Source organism: Nanorana parkeri, unplaced genomic scaffold (genome assembly GCF_000935625.1).
Source record: "Nanorana parkeri isolate BGI_ZX_2015 unplaced genomic scaffold, ASM93562v1 scaffold800, whole genome shotgun sequence".
NCBI lineage: Eukaryota > Metazoa > Chordata > Amphibia > Anura > Dicroglossidae > Nanorana > Nanorana parkeri.
In genome coordinates this window covers 636,821-638,889 of record NW_017307068.1, presented here as the reverse complement: position 1 = coordinate 638,889, position 2,069 = coordinate 636,821, and the positions used below count along the sequence as shown (strand labels likewise).

Here is a 2,069-nt window from a genome sequence, read left to right as displayed (position 1 = left end):
GGGGGTTAATGCAGGAGATGCTAAGGAGGGGGACTCATAGAAGTCTATGGCTTTTTACTGTGCACATGGTGACCACAGGAAGAAGATTTAGGTCATCAGGAGGTAAATACTGCTTCAAGAACCCAGTAGGGCCCAATTTACACTTGAGCTGGCCATCTTTGGTTGGTTTTTTTTCGAGAGTTTTTTGGAGCATATGTACAGGCATTTTTGTGCGTGTTTCAGGCTTGAGCTTTTTTTAATTATTATTTTTTGCTAATGAAAAGCTATTTACTAGGCAAGAAAACACATGTTTTTCACACTATTTTTAGGTGCTTCCATTGAAACCTATTGCAACCTAAACTTTTGACCTTGCCCCAAAAGTAGATCATGTACTTTTTTGAGTTTTACATTTTGCTACAAGTGATATAACACTCTAAGTAAACAGGGGCCATTGTCAGGTAACCATGGCAACACTATGAGTTTAGGTTAAAGAAGCATTTAATGCATTTGCCACGAGAGATAAAAAAAAAAAGAAAAATAGAGAATTAAATAAAGTGATATTGTATCCTCCTTACCCTTGTGCTCAGTGCAATTCTCTTCATCACTGCCATCTTTACAGTCATTATCTCCATCACAGCGGAAGGCACTAGGGATACACTGTCCATTCTTGCATTCCGTGAGACCCTGACTATGACAAGCTATAAAAAACAATGTTAGCAGATACAGTTAATTGATCCATGTCACAATACTATCCTAAGCTCAGTGCAATAAAATAATCATATAGCTTAAAACACATTGTAGAATCCTTTCTATATTGCATAATTCCTATTCCTTTCATTATAATCTGTCTATATATCTAAGAATCAATGCAAATCCAAAAGATATTCGTAATATACTAAATAAAATCTCTGTTCTGTATTTAAACAAGATCATCATGCTGCCATTACCAAGGGGGAACTATAGTGGGTGTCGAAGGGGGAACCACAACTGCTTGCTGTGCGTATTTATTATCTGTGTACTCTCATTAAAAACTTCACAAAATCTACTTGCATCCATTCTTCGTTCTCTTATCGGATCTGAGCTACCACTAAGCTTATAAGGATTACAAAATATTAACTACTGTACAATTTAATGACAAATAAGCACCAGGAGAGCTAAAGGTTTCTGTATGAGGTATAGAGAGGATTTCAGTGGCTCTGCTGATCTTTATAAGGATTTTATTATTGTAATTAGTTTGTCAAAAAATTAAAGTCCCGTATGTGAGAAAAGCCAGTGTGGCACGTGATAAAAAAATGTGCAATTGTTTTTGATCCCAATAGAATGCACCCATATATGTACCCTTATACGTTTGTAGGCCAGATGTAGATGTTGAACTGAGTCTATAGTCTATACAATTGTATTAGGTTGATGCTACAAATGTGCCTTCTCAGCATTGTATGTTATGTTGTCATACTATACTGTTTTCTTAATGTTGCAAACAGATTTTGGATTAGAAAAAAAAATGAACGATGAGCCGAACATTTATAACTAGGAAGAAAGGAAAAGCAACTAGAAAACTGACAGCTGGAATGCGGTTGTTGTGGGCAACTTAAACAGTAATAAACAAGACCACAAAGGCAACAAAATGTGCAAGCTGTCGCCATGTTTTTTCATGTTAATTACATTAAATTATCAGTGGTTACACAGAGGAGACAGGTTGATGGCCTGCACAGCTGAAGTCTATATGTGTATTTCTGATATACTGTTATATGTATTTATATATTTTATATGTTTTATTATCTATTATATTGTTTTTGTGCAGGTTATATGGCTTTTTTATATAACTGTTTGGGGTACATTGTTTGGGGCATATGCTCAATGTTGGGCTCACTCAGGCTTATCAAATTCACTTGAGTTTGTTGCTATTTTATATGCATTTCCCCCTGTATTCGGCAGACATTTCCCCGCAGTGGCGTAACAACCGGGGGTGCGGGGGGGGTCACTTGCCCCGGGCGCAGGACTGAGGGGGGGCGCCGTCACGACCCCCGCTAAACGAAGCCATGGCTCCCTCTCCCTGACACGATCACCTGGCTGTCATCGGGCGGCCGCTC

The 2,069-nt window shown here is 38.1% G+C and overlaps 1 protein-coding gene across 1 annotated transcript in view; it reads right to left on the bottom strand.

Moving 5' to 3' along the window:
• The window catches only part of CORIN (corin, serine peptidase), a 182,118-nt gene that overhangs the window by 49,847 nt on the left and 130,202 nt on the right, over positions 1–2,069 (bottom strand). Inside the window, exon 9 of the mRNA XM_018564960.1 lies at positions 555–677. Coding sequence (XP_018420462.1) covers positions 555–677 — 123 coding nt within the window. The remainder of the gene's footprint in view (positions 1–554; positions 678–2,069) is intronic.